Source organism: Notothenia rossii (assembly GCF_949606895.1).
Source record: "Notothenia rossii genome assembly, chromosome: 4".
Classification (NCBI taxonomy): Eukaryota; Metazoa; Chordata; class Actinopteri; order Perciformes; family Nototheniidae; genus Notothenia; species Notothenia rossii.
This window is the reverse complement of record NC_136902.1, coordinates 94,594,774-94,612,777: the sequence shown is the minus strand read 5'-3', so window position 1 is coordinate 94,612,777 and position 18,004 is coordinate 94,594,774. Positions and strand designations below refer to the sequence as shown.

At 43.2% G+C, this 18,004-nt stretch overlaps 1 protein-coding gene across 1 annotated transcript in view; it reads left to right on the top strand.

Annotated features, from left to right (window-relative positions):
* The window catches only part of wdr62 (WD repeat domain 62), a gene marked incomplete at its 3' end in the record, with an annotated part of 42,067 nt that overhangs the window by 23,101 nt on the left and 962 nt on the right, over positions 1-18,004 (top strand). The window contains exons 11-27 of the mRNA XM_079673934.1: positions 2,443-2,597; positions 3,247-3,338; positions 4,620-4,745; positions 5,355-5,425; positions 5,860-5,981; positions 7,637-7,712; positions 8,323-8,434; positions 8,527-8,590; positions 11,424-11,537; positions 12,032-12,159; positions 12,568-12,620; positions 13,108-13,368; positions 14,009-14,079; positions 14,575-14,726; positions 14,987-15,094; positions 16,482-16,593; positions 16,668-16,761. Of these exons, the coding sequence (XP_079530060.1) occupies positions 2,443-2,597; positions 3,247-3,338; positions 4,620-4,745; positions 5,355-5,425; positions 5,860-5,981; positions 7,637-7,712; positions 8,323-8,434; positions 8,527-8,590; positions 11,424-11,537; positions 12,032-12,159; positions 12,568-12,620; positions 13,108-13,368; positions 14,009-14,079; positions 14,575-14,726; positions 14,987-15,094; positions 16,482-16,593; positions 16,668-16,761 (1,911 nt within the window). The remainder of the gene's footprint in view (positions 1-2,442; positions 2,598-3,246; positions 3,339-4,619; positions 4,746-5,354; positions 5,426-5,859; positions 5,982-7,636; positions 7,713-8,322; positions 8,435-8,526; positions 8,591-11,423; positions 11,538-12,031; positions 12,160-12,567; positions 12,621-13,107; positions 13,369-14,008; positions 14,080-14,574; positions 14,727-14,986; positions 15,095-16,481; positions 16,594-16,667; positions 16,762-18,004) is intronic.

Sequence of the window (18,004 nt, the reverse complement as noted above, 5' to 3'; positions counted from 1 at the left end):
TCCGTTGTGTGCTTCAACAGAGACGTGGTGAAAGTTGAGAAAAATTCTACTTTTCAAGCATCGACGGAAGCGCCAGCCTATCAAATCATATGCCAGAACAAGCGCTAGCCAATCAAACACGCTCTTTGTGTGTCCGGGCGGGAGATTCATGCGATTGGTTGTTGGTCGCGCGCCAGACACGCCCACCGGCAAGCTTCTACGCGACGGAACTGTGTGTACGCTACGTAGGAGTCTACAAGTGTATACGTGTATAAGTGTAGGAGTCTAAGAGTGTTGGAGTTTACAAGTGTAGACATCTAAAGCAGGTGTAGTAGTAAACACCTGTAGATTTATACAAGTGTACAAGTCTACACATGTCGAGTTAAGTTACAAGTTAAGGAGTTTAAAAGTGAAAGACTCTACAAGTGTGCAGGTCTACACGTGTATATTTGTACAAATCTACAGGTGTACTAGTAAACAAGTGTAGGACTCTTAAAGTGAAGTGTATGAGTCTACAAATGTCTAGTTTACAAGTTAACCTGTTAAGCCCGAGAGACCCCGGTACCGGGGCCCTCCCGCAACATCTTGCAGGAAACAGTGTCTAAGGGCATGTTCATTCAATAAACTATGAATGTTTTATATCCATGTATCGTGAAGAAATTCATCTAACTGATCTTTTTTTTTTTTTTTTCTAAAAAACCCCACAATGCTAACGCTGAGCCTCTGAATTAGCAACGAGCGAAAAATGCTAACAGATTACTGCACCGAAACTCACTCACAAAAACTTATTATTTATCTTTTCTGATCTTGAGGGGACACAGAATCGATGGATACAGACATTATCACTCAATTATTCGAACTCGCGATTTTTTAAAGGTCACATGCCATGGCCATTTCCACTGATCATAATTCCATTGTTGAGGTATACTAAAATAGAAAAATACTGTGCAATTTTCCAAACTCACATTGGTTTCGCATACAGCATCTCTGTAAAGTATGTGTATTCAGCAGTATTCACTTTCTCCACTAAACGGCTCGCTGCAGCTCCTCCCCCGTGATTTCCTTGTTTAGCGATACACAGCCAAACACAGCCAAACTCAACCTGAACACACACAAAGTCACAGCCGAAATAAAAACAATAAGTGTGGCTTGATATTGAGTAAGAAAAAGGTTTATAGGTTGATAAACGCTTTGAGAATGGGTCTGCAGAGAGAATGGGTCTGCAGAGAGAATGGGTCTGCAGAGAGAATGGGTCTGCAGAGAGAATTTCGCGCAATCCCAACTGTCTGTTATCAGCCTGCAGCCAGGGAGGAGAAATCAGCAGGGCTGCCTGCACTGAGTGTGTGTGTGTGGATTGGTCAATTTGGACCAATCAGCGGGGGCTTAACGTAATGGCTCCGCGGACGTAACTTAACGGCTCCACTGATTGGCCCATTTAGTTCCGGGTACGTGCTTTCGTAAGCACGTACCCGGAAGAATCAAATGGATGATGACGTCATGATGACGTTTCACCAACGAGGCGTTTTGGGGAGGTATTTTCTGTTTTAGAGTTTTACTCGCTACAGGGTGTACTTTGAGGGTTTTGACTCTGCAGACCGTTTACATGCAGAAAAACCTTCATAACACACAAGGGGACGGGTGATAACCGGAAAAGCATGTTATAACGTTATGACATGTCTGTGTCACTTTGAATGATTTCTGATAATCCATCAGCAATAAAACTGCTTTTCCGTTTCCAGATGTCAGAGCTAGAGACAGCTTCACTCTGGTGCAAAACTGCGTGCGCGAAGCCCCCATTTTTTGTTTTAGACTGTGTGTGTGTGGGGAAATCCCCCTTCGATTCTATTGGCTCTAACGGTCAGAAAGAGATGTCAATCAGCAAAATCGACAAAGGGGGGCCAGAGATATGGAAAATCCACCTAAATGACCCCAGAAGTGTTTGTTTTGTTGCTAAACCTCTATAAAAAGGTCAAATATCACTTGTTTTGCATCAATCTTGATACAGGGTACTTATTATATGTTGCACTTTGGATTCCTAAAGCTTTTAGTCTACTAACCCATCATCCAAGGGTAGTTTTCACTATAAGTAAAAAAGAATTTTTGGACGGACACTATAATTTACAGTTTTTTAATATGTTCAATCTGAATTTTCTTTAAAATAAAAAAACATCTATATTGATTCTGACTCTTAAACATCCAACTCACAGGTTTATCATTACTTTGAGAAAAAAGATTATTAATTGAACCCTTTTAGAAGGGAAGATATGGTCATTTGTTCTGGGAATGTCATTTTCGAGCCTGAGACCTGAAAAACAGGCTCAGGGCTAAACAGGTGTTTAAAATTGAAGTAGTCTGCAAGTGTATGAGTTTAAAAGCAGACAGCTCTACAGGTGTACAGGTGAAGGACTCTACTGTGTTTTCTGGCTTCCTGTTGACCTCTTGTTGACCTCCTGTGTGTTTCAGGACTTGCTGCGGATCGTGTACGTCGGGGAGAACATGCAGCACCTGCAGGCCGAGGGGGGGGAAGCAGGGGCTGATGGGAAGGCAGGAATCAGAGTCCTGGGAGTCAGTCCTGATGGGAAACACCTGGCAGCTGGAGACCGCTGCGGAAACCTGCGGTGAGAGCACAAACAAACAAAGAAACAAAGGGAAGATGATTGATAGATGGATAGATAGGAATATAGATTGAAAGATAGGTAGGTAGGTGTTTAGGTGGGTAGGTGGGTGGGTAGGTAGGTAGGTGGGTAGGTGGGTAGGTATGTGTTTAGGTGGGTAGGTAGGTAGGTGGGTAGGTGGGTAGGTATGTGTTTAGGTGGGTGGGTGGGTAGGTAGGTAGGTAGGTGGGTAGGTGGGTGGGTGGGTAGGTAGGTAGGTAGGTAGGTAGGTAGGTGGGTAGGTGGGTAGGTGGGTGGGTACTTTACTGATCCCAATTTGGGAAATTCTTTTGTCGCAGAAGTGTGTTAAGACTTTATATTACAATACTTAAAATACTTTATAAAGTGGAATTAACAATAAATAAATAAAAACAAACATATCAAATAGAAACAAAACAATATACAATATTCTGGATAATTTAAATAAAAGTCAAAAATACAACATGATTCAAAATACTACAGGTCTTTTACAAGAAAGGAGAAACTCAAACTATGTAGCAGTGAGTTAGCTTTGAAAAGTGTTATTGCAGAAGTACCTCTCTTTGTGAGGAAGATGATGAGGACGATGATGAGGAAGATGATGATGAGGAAGATCACGTGTTTCTGTGCTCAGGATCTTTGGTCTGGAGTTCCTGGACGAGCTGGTGAAGATCGAGGCTCATGACTCGGAGGTTTTGTGCCTGGAGTTTTCCCCGATATCCACAGGTAAGAGCTCGGGTCAAAGGTCAACCCTCTGACCTCACTGTACGGCAACTCAGGTAAGAGCTCGGGTCAAAGGTCATCCCTCTGACCTCACTGTACGGCAGCTCAGGTACAAACAGCTCACATTATGTTTGAACTGTTTCTATTGACAAGATCAGATGGACCTTTATTAATCCCCGTGGGGAAATTCAGTAGTTTAAACAACAACAGGGTGAGAATGAAAAACAGGACAGATTCACACAGATTAAAGTTAACGAGTTGATAACCAGCGTCGTACAGACCCTGGATATGTTTGAGTTACCCGGCTTAACTAACCCCAAACAAACGCGCTCTCGCTAAGCGGTCCTACGACGCTGGTTATCAACTCGTTAACTCAAGCCAGGGTTTCTCTGTCCGGCAAGAGTGCGCGTTCACATGAAAGGGGCGGGGCTAGCAACATTTGACCAATCACCAACATGGAGAAGCGTACTGACAGCGCAGCGTCATACTTCCTGAATGAAAAGTCAACTATAATATTAGACATATGAAGAAGTTAAACTTTAAACATCCATGACTTAAACACTGTATCCAGGATCAAAGCCACATAGCTGCACCTGCAAGGTGAATACAGCTGGTAACAGAACAAGTGTTTGAATGCGTACATTAACAGGTTTATGATATCACTGCCCCGTCTAAGACACCATCTGACTTTCATTACATTTGACTCGAGTGTTTCCTCAACTTAATGTGTTGCTTCAAATAATCCTTCTGCATCCAGTATGTGACACTGTGAGTGTTGCACGGCCAGATACGGCTCAGCTGACTCAGATAAGGAGATATGATACATTATGATGTGATATGCTACGGACTGTACTTGATGGTTTTTTTTGCCGGCCGTCTTTCCTGCAACGGCAGCTTTTCTGTATTTCCTTTCTCCTGCAATATGACTTGATGCTTTAAACTCCGCACGCTGAGCTCTGATTGGTCAGCAGGCAGTGCTTTCACTGAGTTGAGCTCTTAGCCTGCAACCTAACCTGCTCCGGAGCAGGTTAGCCGCTCAGCATCAGTTACCATGGAGATCTAGCCCGCTAAAAAGAGAACCAGCGTCGTAGGACCGGAGACCCAGAGTTTTCCCTGAAGTTAGCCGCTAAGAGAACATCCGGCTTCGTAGTATACCCCCCAGGTGTGAAGCTGTTGTTGTTGTTGTTGCAGGTGTGAAGCTGTTGTTGTTGTTGTTGCAGGTGTGAAGTTGTTGTTGTTGTTGTTGTTGCAAGTGTGAAGCTGTTGTTGTTGTTATTGTTGCAGGTGTGAAGCTGTTGGCGTCAGCCAGCAGAGACAGACTGATCCACGTCTTCAACCTGGAGAAGAACTACAGCCTGGAGCAGACGCTGAGCGACCACTCGGCCTCCATCACTGCCGTCAAGTTCACAGGTAACCCCCCTCCTATCATCACACGCTTCTCAGCCAGTGTTTGAGCGACCCCTAGTGGTCTGTGAGTATATTGGTACAATTTCCCATTTGAAATAAATGAATAATACATTCAAAGTGTTTCTCAAATAGTTTAAAAATGAGTAGTATAGGAGCAACAGAGACACGCAGCCGATGAGTGCGTAAACAATGCTAAATAAATGGAACAGTGTAAATAATTAACTTGTGTTTAAAGTTGAGTTCATTTCAAACTCCGGCCTGCAACCATAGATTTACTGTATTTAGAAAATCCACAGCGTTGTGTCGTACTTCATGCATTTTGCATTTCTCTCAGTAGAAAACGATCTGAGTCTGTTGGACATAAACTCCGTGATAAATGTCGTCTACATTTCATAAGAGGTGTTAAACCTGTGAGCACTTTCAATCTCAAAGGGAGGAAATGTAGAATCTGTATTGTTGGTTTAATGTGTGAACGAGGCGGTGTAGAGAAGGTAAGCTGTCATCATCAGGCTGGAATGTGTTATAAACTGTCGGAGTGTTAAGCAGGCCTTTAGTTTTTGGATATTTGGCAACATGGTTGGTTATTTTTTACTTGATCATTTTCTTTTTGAGGTGAGAGTCCGGAGGTCCGAATGGTGAGCTGTGGAGCCGACAAAAGCATCTACTTCCAGACCGCCGAGCAGGTCTGCACACACTGAAGGGTTCAGAAATGCTTCACTCTGGGACACATCTTTACCAAATATATATATTTATTTATTGATCTAGTATATAGATAGATGGATAGATACTTTACATAATTCTCATAGCCTTTGCGACCATACGTTAGAATAATAAAAGGTTCTCGTTCAGTCTTAACATCTGAAAAACTTTAGAGAAAGTATTTGGTACTTCTGCAGATATTGCTTTTTTAAAATATATAATATGGGGACTGAAGGCCTGGGGATTTACGCTGATCCACAGCGGGCAGAGTTATGGACAAATATTGGAAGTGTTTTTCTGAATTGTGTTTATGATTGTAATAACGTGTAAGTCTGCATCGAGACATTTCCAAATGTTTCTGTTGCTCATAATATGCTTCACAAACTAGAGGTTGAAATCCTCCGCGTTTTCTCTGCAGACGGCCGAGGGTCCGTCGTTCTCTCGGAGTCACCACGTGGTGGAGAAAACCACGCTGTACGACATGGACCTGGATTCAACCCGGACTCACGTCGCCATCGCCTGCCAGGACCGAAACATCAGGTGAGAAACAAGAAACACCAGAACTAAGAGCTGGTCCCAGGTCAGTCTGAACCAGCCCTCACTATAAGAGCAGAGTCTTCAGTCTATAGCAGCAGAACTAGCAGCTGGTCCCAGGTCAGTCTGAACCAGCCCTCACTATAAGAGGAGAGTCTTCAGTCTATAGCAGCAGAACTAGCAGCTGGTCCCAGGTCGGTCTGAACCAGCCCTCACTATAAGAGGAGAGTCTTCAGTCTATAGCAGCAGAACTAGCAGCTGGTCCCAGGTCAGTCTGAACCAGCCCTCACTATAAGAGGAGAGTCTTCAGTCTATAGCAGCAGAACTAGCAGCTGGTCCCAGGTCGGTCTGAACCAGCCCTCACTATAAGAGGAGAGTCTTCAGTCTATTGCAGCAGAACTAGCAGCTAGTCCCAGGTCAGTCTGAACCAGCCCTCACTATAAGAGGAGAGTCTTCAGTCTATAGCAGCAGAACTAGCAGCTGGTCCCAGGTCGGTCTGAACCGGCCCTCACTATAAGAGGAGAGTCTTCAGTCAAGAGCAGCAGAACTAGCAGCTGGTCCCAGGTCAGTCTGAACCAGCCCTCACTATAAGAGGAGAGTCTTCAGTCTATAGCAGCAGAACTAGCAGCTGGTCCCAGGTCGGTCTGAACCAGCCCTCACTATAAGAGGAGAGTCTTCAGTCTGTAGCAGCAGAACTAGCAGCTGGTCCCAGGTCGGTCTGAACCAGGCCTCACAATAAGAGGAGAGTCTTCAGTCTATAGCAGCAGAACTAGCAGCTGGTCCCAGGTCAGTCTGAACCAGCCCTCACTGTAAGAGGAGAGTCTTCAGTCTATGGCAGAAGAACTAGCAGCTGGTCCCAGGTCAGTCTGAACCAGCCCTCACTACAAGAGGAGAGTCTTCAGTCTATGGCAGCAGAACTAGCAGCTGGTCCCAGGTCAGTCTGAACCAGCCCTCACTATAAGAGGAGAGTCTTCAGTCTATTGCAGCAGAACTAGCAGCTGGTCCCAGGTCAGTCTGAACCAGCCCTCACGACAAGAGGAGAGTCTTCAGTCTATTGCAGCAGAACTAGCAGCTGGTCCCAGGTCAGTCTGAACCAGCCCTCACTATAAGAGGAGAGTCTTCAGTCTATAGCAGCAGAACTAGCAGCTGGTCCCAGGTCAGTCTGAACCAGCCCTCACTACAAGAGCAGAGTCTTCAGTCTATAGCAGCAGAACTAGCAGCTGGTCCCAGGTCAGTCTGAACCAGCCCTCACTACAAGAGGAGAGTCTTCAGTCTATAGCAGCAGAACTAGCAGCTGGTCCCAGGTCAGTCTGAACCAGCCCTCACTACAAGAGGAGAGTCTTCAGTCTATTGCAGCAGAACTAGCAGCTGGTCCCAGGTCAGTCTGAACCAGCCCTCACTATAAGAGGATAGTCTTCAGTCTATAGCAGCAGAACTAGCAGCTGGTCCTAGGTCAGTCTGAACCAGCCCTCACTGTAAGAGGAGAGTCTTCAGTCTATAGCAGCAGAACTAGCAGCTGGTCCTAGGTCAGTCTGAACCAGCCCTCACTATAAGTTTCATCACAAAGGAGAGTCCTACTCTGAAATAGAGATGAGTGAATAATTAAGAAGTATTTATGATCAGGTGTTGAACACTGAAGCTGATTTGAGTGTTTTTCTTAGGGTGTATAACGTGGAGACGGGGAAGCTGAAGAAGTGTTTGAAAGGCTCGTCCAGCGACGAAGGAGCTCTGCTGAAGGTTAGCTCATTATTTCTTTATCTGATCTTCAGTACATCCATCAATGTGTCACAGGTTCAACAGCTGAAACCAGTACTTTTATAACATTACATACCTTTATGACAGCTGAAATTGGGTTTAAACTGCAAGAAAAGCAGTATTAAATCTTCACATTTCAAGTTGCTCCTGTAGAGATTGCCCACAGTAAGTCTCTTTGGATAAAAGCGTCTAACAACTGTTAATATTCTGTTAACATGATCCTGATCAAATTCACTACGTATTGTCATATCCTGAAAAATAGTTTGAAAATCATACAAAACATTGGAACAGATGACCTTAATATGGTGTCATGATATCCACCTGCTTTTAAGAGGCCTAAGCTACTAGTAGAGACCTTTTGTAATATACAAATGAAAATGAAAAAAGTATTCCATCGTGTTTCTGATGGAGTACCGAAAAAAGGAGGTTATTCAATTGACCGTAGTTCTTTCTGTGCAGCAGTCTGTTATACAGAAATAACACACCGCAGAATATCCACAAGGACCAATCAGAATCATGTGTTCTACTGAGCCCTGTAATGACCGTACTGATTCTGCCCTGTGATTGGCTGATACATGGTGTTGATCTGCAGGTTCAGATGGATCCGTCTGGGTCCTTCTTCGCCACCAGCTGCTCCGATAAAAACATCTCCATCTTCGACTACGAGTCCGGAGAGTGTGTCGCCACCTTGTTCGGACACTCAGGTGAGAAAATCAGTCGACGAGTCTCTCAGTGGATCTGTGTTTGAGGTCTGGAGTTTCTCTCTTCTTCTGATGTTTGATTTCTATTTCTTTAGAGATCGTCACCTGTATGAGGTTCAGTCAGGACTGCAAACACCTCATCACTGTGTCCGGAGACAGGTAAGACAGGTAGACTTCACTTTAATCTTGAGACAGGTAAGACAGGTAGACTTCACTTTAATCTTGAGACAGGTAAGACAGGTAGACTTCACTTTAATCTTGAGACAGGTAAGACAGGTAGACTTCACTTTAATCTTGAGACAGGTGAGACAGGTAGACTTCACTTTAATCTTGAGACAGGTGAGACATGTAGACTTCACTTTAATCTTGAGACAGGTTAGACAGGTAGACTTCACTTTAATGTTGAGACAGGTGAGACAGGTAGACTTCACTTTAATCTTGAGACAGGTAGACTTCACTTTAATCTTGAGACAGGTAGACTTCACTTTAATCTTGAGACAGGTGAGACAGGTAGACTTCACTTTAATCTTGAGACAGGTGAGACAGGTAGACTTCACTTTAATCTTGAGACAGGTAGACTTCACTTTAATCTTGAGACAGGTGAGACAGGTAGACTTCACTTTAATCTTGAGACAGGTGAGACAGGTAGACTTCACTTTAATCTTGAGACAGGTAAGACAGGTAGACTTCACTTTAATCTTGAGACAGGTAGACTTCACTTTAATCTTGAGACAGGTAGACTTCACTTTAATCTTGAGACAGGTAGACTTCACTTTAATCTTGAGACAGGTAAGACAGGTAGACTTCACTTTAATCTTGAGACAGGTAGACTTCACTTTAATCTTGAGACAGGTAAGACAGGTAGACTTCACTTTAATCTTGAGACAGGTAGACTTCACTTTAATCTTGAGACAGGTAGACTTCACTTTAATCTTGAGACAGGTGAGACAGGTAGACTTCACTTTAATCTTGAGACAGGTAGACTTCACTTTAATCTTGAGACAGGTAAGACAGGTAGACTTCACTTTAATCTTGAGACAGGTAGACTTCACTTTAATCTTGAGACAGGTGAGACAGGTAGACTTCACTTTAATCTTGAGACAGGTGAGACAGGTAGACTTCACTTTAATCTTGAGACAGGTAAGACAGGTAGACTTCACTTTAATCTTGAGACAGGTAAGACAGGTAGACTTCACTTTAATCTTGAGACAGGTGAGACAGGTAGACTTCACTTTAATCTTGAGACAGGTAGACTTCACTTTAATCTTGAGACAGGTAGACTTCACTTTAATCTTGAGACAGGTAAGACAGGTAGACTTCACTTTAATCTTGAGACAGGTAGACTTCACTTTAATCTTGAGACAGGTAGACTTCACTTTAATCTTGAGACAGGTGAGACATGTAGACTTCACTTTAATCAGGAGACGGGTGAGACAGGTAGACTTCACTTTAATCTTGAGACAGGTAAGACAGGTAGACTTCACTTTAATCTTGAGACAGGTAGACTTCACTTTAATCTTGAGACAGGTGAGACAGGTAGACTTCACTTTAATCAGGAGACAGGTGAGACAGGTAGACTTCACTTTAATCAGGAGACAGGTAAGACAGGTGGACTTCACTTTAATCTTGAGACAGGTAAGACAGGTAGACTTCACTTTAATCTTGAGACAGGTGAGACAGGTAGACTTCACTTTAATCTTGAGACAGGTGAGACAGGTAGACTTCACTTTAATGTTGAGACAGGTAAGACAGGTAGACTTCACTTTAATCTTGAGACAGGTAGACTTCACTTTAATCTTGAGACAGGTGAGACAGGTAGACTTCACTTTAATCAGGAGACAGGTGAGACAGGTAGACTTCACTTTAATCAGGAGACAGGTAAGACAGGTGGACTTCACTTTAATCTTGAGACAGGTGAGACAGGTAGACTTCACTTTAATCTTGAGACAGGTGAGACAGGTAGACTTCACTTTAATCTTGAGACAGGTGAGACAGGTAGACTTCACTTTAATCTTGAGACAGGTAAGACAGGTAGACTTCACTTTAATCTTGAGACAGGTGAGACAGGTAGACTTCACTTTAATCTTGAGACAGGTGAGACATGTAGACTTCACTTTAATCTTGAGACAGGTAGACTTCACTTTAATCTTGAGACAGATGAGACAGGTAGACTTCACTTTAATCTTGAGACAGGTAAGACAGGTAGACTTCACTTTAATCTTGAGACAGGTAGACTTCACTTTAATCTTGAGACAGGTAAGACAGGTAGACTTCACTTTAATCTTGAGACAGGTAGACTTCACTTTAATCTTGAGACAGGTAGACTTCACTTTAATCTTGAGACAGGTAAGACAGGTAGACTTCACTTTAATCTTGAGACAGGTAGACTTCACTTTAATCTTGAGACAGGTAGACTTCACTTTAATCTTGAGACAGGTAAGACAGGTAGACTTCACTTTAATCTTGAGACAGGTAAGACAGGTAGACTTCACTTTAATCTTGAAACAGGTAGACTTCACTTTAATCTTGAGACAGGTAGACTTCACTTTAATCTTGAAACAGGTAGACTTCACTTTAATCTTGAGACAGGTAGACTTCACTTTAATCTTGAGACAGGTGAGACAGGTAGACTTCACTTTAATCAGGAGACAGGTGAGACAGGTAGACTTCACTTTAATCTTGAGACAGGTAGACTTCACTTTAATCTTGAGACAGGTAGACTTCACTTTAATGTTGAGACAGGTAGACTTTACTTGTGTTTTAATGGTGTGTGTGTGTGTGTGTGTGTGTGTGTGTGTGTGTGTGTGTGTGTGTGTGTGTGTGTGTGTGTGTGTGTGTGTGTGTGTGTGTGTGTGTGTGTGTGTGTGTGTGTGTGTGTGTGTGTGTGTGTGTGTGTGTGTGTGTGTGTGTGTGTGTGTGTGTGTGTGTGTGTGTGTGTGTGTGTGTGTGTGTGTGTGTGTGTGTGTGTGTGTGTGTGTGTGTGTGTGTGTAGTTGTGTGTTTATCTGGAGGCTTGACTCTCAGATGACCAGCATCATGAAGAAGAGGCGAGTCCTAAAGATGGCCGCCGCTCCTGAAGCCTGCAGCCGCAAGCTACCTAGCATCAGGTGAGAAATGTAGTACCTCCTGTTGGCCACTATGGAAATTAGCTTCAATGTCCGGCACACTTCCTGTTGACTAAAACATTGATTTATTTCCAATTATTTGTGGGCGGGGTTTAATATGTGTGGCACTGGGGAGGGAGCTTGTAATATTAATAATAATAATTCACTACATTTTTTATTAGAGCGCTTTTTCAAGTGCTCAATGGCTTGGTTTCGCGGTGGGTGTTATTCTAGGGGGTGGGGTTTAACACTGGGGGTGGGGCTTATACTAGGAGGCGGAGTTTAAACACTGGAAGGCGGGGGTTTGACTCGGGTGGAGCTTGTACTTTGGGCAGGGTTTAGTAGTGTGGTTTGACACTGGGGGTGGGGCTTATACTCGGAGGCGGAGTTTAAACACTGAGTTATCGGCCCAGTGCTCAAGAGCCAGATTTAGCTATTTTGGCTTCACTCCCCATTAAGTGAGTTTTATAGGAATATAGAGTGTGATGTTGTTTCAGGAGGGAGACCTTCATCACGGCAACCTCCTCTCAGCTGCCTCGCATGGAGGAAGAGGAGGAAAAGGAGGAGGAAGAGGAGGAAGTGGAAGACCTCGGGACTCCTGACTCCAGACTCGACTCTGCTCACGGTCAGTTTTAACCAGGAATTTATATTCATACTGCTCTACATTTATCTGACGGGTTTAATAAAACAACATTTTGAGAATCAGAAGATATCATAGAATTACGAGATTACAATTTTTCTTTTCTTTTTTAAGAGAAATTACTGCATTTTCAAGAAAGGAAATCAGAATATTTTGTGTAGGAAAAAAAAGTAAAATAATTATATTAAATAAAAGAAAAAATGTAAAAGAAAAAACGTCTCATTATTTGAGAATCAAACGCTAGGGTATTTATTTTGAGTCGAAAAAAGTCGGATCATTTTGAGGTTGAAAAGATGCAGTAAGATTTATTTGACAAAGTACTGCTTTTTGCAGCAGAAATAATTGTCATATTTTGAGAGGTTTTTTCATGTTTTAATTTCTTATCGTTTTCAGAAGCTCAGCTGCTTCAGACCAACGGGAAACTCCCGCTGTGGTTCAGGAAACTGGTCAGCATCTAAAAAATACTCTCTTTATTACGTGTGTGTGTGTGTGTGTGTGTGTGTGTGTGTGTGTGTGTGTGTGTGTGTGTGTGTGTGTGTGTGTGTGTGTGTGTGTGTGTGTGTGTGTGTGTGTGTGTGTGTGTGTGTGTGTGTGTGTGTGTGTGTGTGTGTGTGTGTGTGTGTGTGTGTGTGTGTGTGTGTGTGTGTGTGTGTGTGTGTGTGTGTGTGTGTGTGTGTGTGTGTGTGTGGCCTAGCATTACTGTACTTGTGGGGACCTAAATCTGTTTACAGATCAAGTGTGGGGACTCACCTCCCTTATGGGGACAAAATGGAGGTCCCCATAAGGGGAATCATTAATTTTGGGGTGAAGACTTGGCTAGGGTTAGGGTTAGGCATGTGTTGGTTATGGTTAAGGTTAGGATAAGTCTCCAGGAAGTCAATGTAATGTCCCCTGAAGTGATGTATACATGGTATGTGTGTGTGTGTGTTTTAGCATGGTCAGGGCGAGGCCTCTTCTGCCGTCCAATCAGCCGCTGAGCCTCATCAGGTTAGGAGTCGGTGGGCGGAGCAACGAGACCCTCTAAACATCGTCTCCAACTTCTCCCCGAGTCCCACCCAGAGTCCTGGGGAGGAAGAGGAGGATCAGAGGGAGGAAGAGGAGGAGCAGAGAGAAGAGGAGGGAGAGGAAGAGGAGGGACACTTCCACCCTCAGAGTCTGGAGAGTCTGCTGGTAGAGGAGGAAGATGGAGAGGAGGTGAGCTCAGCGCCTCCATTGGATTATCGGAGAAAAAAGTATAATTCTATGAAACAAATCTAGTTATGAATTAAAAGGCAAAAAAAGCTAAATTCTCAGGAAAAAATCTAAGATCTGGAAAAAAGTCAACATTTAAAGTAAAAGGTACATTTCGAAAGAAAAGTCTAAATCTGAGAAAAAAGGAAGAAATTCGCCCAAGAAAATTCTGCAAATGATGAAAAAAAAAAAGTCAAATTATAAAAAAAAAACTATTTCTAAGAAAAAAGTCAAATATTTTGAAAAAAGTCAGATTCTGAGAAACAAATATGAAAAAACGCTAAACTGGGTAAAATGCAAATTATGAGAAAATTGCCAAATTCTGAAAAAAGGGGAAATCATGGAAACATTTAAATTGTGAAAAAAAATCTAATTTTTGAAGTCTAAGTAAAAATCTGAAAAAAATCTAATTCTCTGAAAAAGTTATTCTGAAAAAAAGTCAGGGGGAATTCCCTTAGAATTCAAGAAAGAACGTTTCAATACCGAAATCAGAAAAGGTCCGGTGAAGGACTGATGCCTAGGACACAGCTTCTTTATTTAAATGCAATAATGACTCCAGCGTGTGCTTTCTGCTGATGGATACTATTCCCCCACAATGCAACAGGTGCCGCAGAATCCAGGTGAGAAGAGGAGCAGCTACCTCCTGTACCCTGATACCAACACCACCACCGACAGGTACATCTGACTTTCATATTTACTTTACTCAACACAACTGAAACTTGAACTAAACACCTGAAGTGTAAAAAACACACCTGAAAAAAGAAAGATGCTTGGGTTGAGGTAAACTGGAACACAACTGAAACTTGGCAAAGTAAACCTGAAATAAAAAAACACAGTTATGAAGCACCTAAAACTTAGAAAACACCTGAAACTATGAGAAAAACACACAATTAAAATAAACACCTGACAGAGAGTAAAAACCCCAGGAAACGGAAACTTAAAAACACACATCTGAAAATGTAAGAAAACTCGCCTGCATCGAAAAACACCTAAAACACACAGCTGATAAAAAGAGGGCGCCTAAAACACACACCTGGAAAAACAAAAGAAACACCTGGAAAGAAACGCGCACTAGAACTAAAACATTTGGGAACATTGGCAGAAGAGTTTGAGTCTTTAAAAAGCTTTCCGGACCCTCGGCTAATGATGGGTGTGTCTGTGTTTTCTCAGAGAGTTCGATGTGCAGGGTGTGACCGAGGGAGAGGGGGCGGAGCCTGTGTGGAGCAGAAAGGGGGCGGAGCCTGTGTGGAGCAGCCAGCTGAGTCCAGACTCCGCTCTCTCCGAAGGCTCCGCAGGAAGTCTGGAGCAGCAGCAGGACGCCGGTCAGAGAACTTCACTGCAAACACTTTATCATCTATCAGACAGACCTACCCCAACCCTGAGAATCTGTTGACCACAACACTGTGCAAAAAAGCTGACTCATTTCAGGGTTATAAGACTCATAATAGTGACTCATGACTCATCATGACGGGGTTAAAGGACTCATGACGCATCATGACAGGTGTTAGGACTCATGACGCTGACTCTTGACAGGGTTAAAGGACTCATGACGCTGACTCGTGTGCTTTCTCTCCTCCCTCAGACACGGACTCACTGAGTCAGGGCAGCTCGGTGGGCAGTCTGATTCTGGAGGAGGACGAGGACTCGCTGAAGATCCACTTCGACACTCTGGCCTCCGGTCTGACCGACGGTAACGAACGTTCTCCATCTATTATGTTAGAAAACTCTCACTGGTCCCCGGCTTGAGCTTCAATCTCACTTCCATTCTGGAGAGGATCCATTTGTGATCCTCTCCAGAATGGAAGGAGTCATCACATACAGAGCATCAACTAGTTCCTGAACAGTGTCCTTCACATGCTGATATCCAAGAGAGGGAGTTACTCAGTCACAAGATGGAGGAATAGAAAGCAGTATTCAATGTTTACTTCAGATTAGCTCCATGTCAGAAATGATCATGCTTGTCATATGTCTCTCTCCATAGAGGCTGAATCATCATGTTAATCACATAGCTATCATATGCCTCAAACAGTCCTGATGCTCTTCTAGGTAATCACACATCCTGTCATGTTCACAGCTACAGTTAGGATACCTTTGTTAGCATGTTACTCTCATGTTGGAAGAGGACATTCAGGATTTCCCCAACAGTCAGTGCTGAAGATAATTACATATACTAGGGAAATCTTTCAAAAGTTGATCAAAGTCCTTAAATTGGCACATAAACTCCTTTTTGAGGTTTTAAAAAGCCCCCGTTAGTCATCCAGTTTCAACGTTTTGGGTCCCAAATATTAAATATTACAGGCAAGGTGGGTTTCCTTGTTCATTTAATAATACACATACATAAACTACATACTCTATATATATATATATATATATCTATACATACATATACATACACATATATATACACATGTACAGATTTCCAGGGCAAACATTAAACACAATACCAAATCAAAGAAGAGCTAAAGGAAGGAAAATTACATTTTGGTGCTTGTATCCACATTAACATTGTTACAGGTGTAAAATAGAATAGAAAGCTTTAATTGTCATTATATAAAAATATACAACGAGATGTTGGAGTGCAACCCTGTCACAATGCACAGAGACGAAAACAGGCCAGTGTGGCGGCGAAAGTAAACAATCATTCACACAAAGAACCCTCAAAAAACACACACCTGACACAGGCCCGGCCCTGACCAATTTGCTGCCCTAGGCAACATTTTAGCTGGCGCCCCCCCCCCCCAAATTCAAATACAAAATGAAAACCTATAATTGCACACAAAAACCATTATTTAAAAAAAAAAAAGAACAATTTCACATAAACCTGGTTTTTACTGTAATTTACATTAATTACAGCAGAGGGAGCTGTCCTATTCCTATGCCCAGGGCCGGCCCCGACCTGACAGACAAGGAACACACAGCGAACAAAACTAGAGAAATACACCTGTTGACACTATAAATACACCTTAAACACAAGAAAAACATCGGAAAACACAAGATAAAGACCTGTTAACATAAAAATTACACGTCGACGCCTCCTCAATCGTTCTCTGACGGCTTTCTGATCGCTGTCCTTTCAGAGAAGTTCGACAACGACCTGAGGGCTCTGCTGCCTCCGGATGAGAAACATTACCTGAACCCCCGCCTCAGCATCTCCACCGCCTTCCTGTCGCGCTTCCAGGACAGGATGAGGTCAGATTACAATCCTCGGTGATAGGCATGGTGTGGCTGTGGTGGTAACATTAACTCTGCTTTGCTGTTCTCAGGTTTTGTCCGAGCCGAGCGCCACCTCCCGCTATGATCCCCACCAGAATCTCAGAGGAGAGCTACGTCAGCAACTCATCGGTACAAACACACAAAGTACACACACCTGACACACAAAGTACACACACCTGATACACGAAGTACACACACCTGACACACAAAGTACACACACCTGACACACGAAGTACACACACCTGACACACAAAGTACACACACCTGATACACGAAGTACACACACCTGATACACGAAGTACACACACCTGATACACGAAGTACACACACCTGATACACAAAGTACACACACCTGATACACGAAGTACACACACCTGATACACAAAGTACACACACCTGATACACAAAGTAAACACACCTGACACACAAAGTACACACACCTGATACACGAAGTACACACACCTGACACACAAAGTACACACACCTGACACACGAAGTACACACACCTGACACACAAAGTACACACACCTGATACACGAAGTACACACACCTGATACACGAAGTACACACACCTGATACACGAAGTACACACACCTGATACACAAAGTACACACACCTGATACACGAAGTACACACACCTGATACACAAAGTACACACACCTGATACACAAAGTAAACACACCTGACACACAAAGTACACACACCTGATACACGAAGTACACACACCTGACACACAAAGTACACACACCTGACACACGAAGTACACACACCTGACACACAAAGTACACACACCTGATACACGAAGTACACACACCTGATACACGAAGTAAACACACCTGATACACGAAGTACACACACCTGATACACAAAGTACACACACCTGATACACGAAGTACACACACCTGATACACAAAGTACACACACCTGATACACAAAGTAAACACACCTGACACACAAAGTACACACACCTGATACACCAAGTACACACATCTGACACACGAAGTACAAACACCTGATACACAAAGTACACACACCTGACACACGAAGTACACACACCTGACACACAAAGTACACACACCTGATACACGAAGTACACACACCTGACACACAAAGTACACACACCTGAAACACAAAGTACACACACCTGATACACAAAGTACACACACCTGACACACAAAGTACACACACCTGATACACGAAGTACACACACCTGACACACGAAGTACACACACCTGACACACAAAGTACAAACACCTGATACATGAAGTACACACACCTGACACACGAAGTACACACACCTGACACAAAAAGTACACACACCTGATACACAAAGTACACACACCTGATACACGAAGTACACACACCTGACACACGAAGTACACACACC